This window comes from Ips typographus, linkage group LG11 (assembly GCF_016097725.1).
Source record: "Ips typographus isolate SLU linkage group LG11, UJ_Ityp_2.0, whole genome shotgun sequence".
NCBI classification, from domain to species: Eukaryota; Metazoa; Arthropoda; class Insecta; order Coleoptera; family Curculionidae; genus Ips; species Ips typographus.
The window spans coordinates 162,820-165,612 of NC_138432.1; the positions used below are offsets into that span (position 1 = coordinate 162,820).

Here is a 2,793-nt window from a genome sequence, read left to right on the forward strand (position 1 = left end):
AAATAACCTATCCTAAAACATGTTTTCTAATTAGACCCATAAAAACTTCCATATCACACTCTTTAATCACATTGGGTAACTTGTTGTATTCCTGTAATCCACCATACAAAATAGAATTGAACATTTGGCTGCTCTTACACTTATCACTCAATATAAAATCAAAACAGTTTCTCGTATTGTATTGGTGTACATCTTTAAAAACTTTTATCCTATCGCAAATGTATGGCGGTATCATTCCATTTTTAATCTTAAATATAAAAACATAAACATCAAACATAATCCCTTGTTTAACAGATAAAATGTTCAAGACGTTGAGCATCGTCGATACAGGGGTGTATCTGTTACACTTATATTTACACTAATATACACCTGCAGAAGAACCATTGGCAAACAATGGGGGCTGAGACCCAGCATTGTTCATTGGTTATACACGACGGTCGTAAGACCCACACTTATGTATGGATCATTAGTATGGTGGCCAGCCCTATGCAAGGAGGTTAACCGAAAAAGGGTGGGAAAAGTACAGCGACTAGCTGCCGTTCTCACGACGGGGTGTCTTAAGACAACCCCGACAAAAGCCCTGGAAATGATCTTACATCTAACTCCATTAGACCTATAAGGAGTGCGCAGCCTGCGCTGCTCTCAGGCTCAATGCAGTCTCACGATGGCCTAAAGTAAACTACGGCCACTCCAAGATTCTGAAAGAATTTAATCTCACCTTAATAAACACAGACTACACGAAACCCACCCCGATGTTCGACCGCAATTTCGCAGTGGACATTCCGTCCAGAGAAAAATGGACGGCGAACTTAGTTAAGCCAAATGGGACGCTTTTTTATACAGATGGCTCAAAACTAGAGGGGAGAGTAGGAAGTGGAGTCTTCTCAGAGTCCCCACCTCTCAATCTATCATTTCGGTTGCCGGAATACTGTAGTGTTTTCCAGGCAGAAATGGTAGCTATAAATGAAGCAGCCAAATGGGTACTTCAAAGTGGACTTGAGTCTAATGAAATATCTATTCTAAGTGACAGCCAAGCTGTCATCAAGTCTCTAAACTCGGTCTACATGACCTCAAAGGCGGCTATACAATGCCGTGAAGCCTTAAATGAGCTGGCGACTAAAGTAAGAGTCAATGTTGTATGGGTACCCGGACACAGGGACATAACAGGCAACTGCATGGCGGACGAATTAGCAAGAGCTGGTACAAAGCTCGCGGCTATATCCGCTAATACTATACCAGGGGCACCTATCGCTGAACGAAGGTCGCTCCTCCGGAAGGAAATACTCCGCCTAACCAACCTTAGGTGGCGGGAGGAGCGTTCTTGCACCTCGTCAAGACAGGTATGGCCGGAGCTTAACCTGCGACGCACTAAAGATATTTTATCTCTTTCCAGAAACTCCATTGGAAACGCGATTGCGGCCATTACTGGACACTGGCTTGGAGGATGCCATGCTGCACGTATGGGAATCCTAGAACAAAATGACTTCTGCAGAAGCTGTCGAGATGAGGAGGAGGAAGAGACGATGGTCCACTTACTCTGTCACTGCCCTGCCCTATCCAGAAAAAGATTTTCTGCTATGGGACAGCCCCTTTTTGACAACCTATCCGATCTTCAGTCGGTTGGCATCAAAAGCCTCATGCAGTTTATTAACAGCAGCTACTGGTTTTCACGATAATGGTGGGGGTGGTAACCACCCCATACGGCATCACAACGGGCCTCTGGCCTATGTGGGTTCCACCCCGGACCACCGTGTTAACCTAACCTAACCTAACCGTGTCCGAAACTAGTAGAGCAGGCCTTACCCTTTGAAGGTCGAAATAAAGTATTGTGGAGACGACTGCGTGTCATTCCTTTCCTTTTGAACTTAATAAATATTTTGTGGAGATCGACTTTGAGTTTTGTTTTCACTTAAATCAAAATCGGTTGGAACAGATGACTTGAATATCACCCTTATAAACTTCTGTTGTCCCACAATATTACCCTTCTTAACACACAGTATAAATTCTTGTTTAAAGAAATCGTACTTTCCAAAAAATTGGAAACACGCTAAGGATATTCCTCTACCAAAGAAAAATAATCCAACAGAAATGAGTGACTTGAGGTCGATATCAATACTACCAGTATTTTCAAAAATTCTTGAAAAAGCGATGTATTACCAAATAGCTGCGTTTCTGACAACTTGTGGTGTAATACCCCCTAAGCCATCTGATTTTCGTAAAAGTTACTGGTGTACTACCGCGTTATCTGATATAGTGGACGACATTGTTGATGCTCAGGATAAAAATTTAGCTACTGTTCTCATACTGCTGGATTATACTAGAGCATTCGACATGATAGATCATAAATCTATGATTGCAATTTTAAAGGTTATAGGGTTTGGAGAAAGAGCATTGTCTCTTCTCGCATCTTTCCTTGTTGATAGACATCAAACAGTTCAAATAGGTGATAAGGTCTCTGATAACTTACACAGTTTTGAGTAGAATGCCGCAGGGGAGAATCTTGGGATCTCTATTGTACAGCATTTATACTTTTAATTTTACAAATACCCTTTCTTTCTGTAAATATCATTTGTATGCTGATGATGATCAAATATAAAGGGTAATTCAAATTCGACCCTCACCATTGGGATCCCAGAAACCATAAGAAATACGAGAAAGTTTAAATTGGGGCAAAGTTGCGCAATTTAAATCTCAACCAAATGCAGTTTTAAAAATTTCAATCTTCCGAGTGCTTCCGAAGATATCCGAAAAAAACTGAAAATTTGATTTTATGTTTTTATTTATTTCTAACCT

General features: G+C 41.1%; 1 protein-coding gene across 1 annotated transcript; it reads left to right on the forward strand.

Moving 5' to 3' along the window:
• Positions 1-752: 752 nt before the first annotated feature.
• Positions 753-1,544, forward strand: LOC145735395 (uncharacterized). The gene is made up of 2 exons (XM_081989271.1): positions 753-1,340; positions 1,394-1,544. Exons 1-2 carry the CDS (start codon positions 753-755, stop codon positions 1,481-1,483), a joined length of 678 nt encoding a protein of 225 aa, XP_081845397.1. The 3' UTR covers positions 1,484-1,544.
• The last annotated feature ends 1,249 nt before the right edge of the window (positions 1,545-2,793 follow it).

Excerpts from the sequence above, each read along its gene's own strand:
- LOC145735395 (XM_081989271.1), top strand. The coding sequence starts at position 753 with ATGTTCGACCGCAATTTCGCAGTGGACATTCCGTCCAGAGAAAAATGG. Across the intron at positions 1,341-1,393 it reads CTTGCACCTCGTCAAGACAG|AAACTCCATTGGAAACGCGA; the intron begins GTATGGCCGGAG and ends ATCTCTTTCCAG.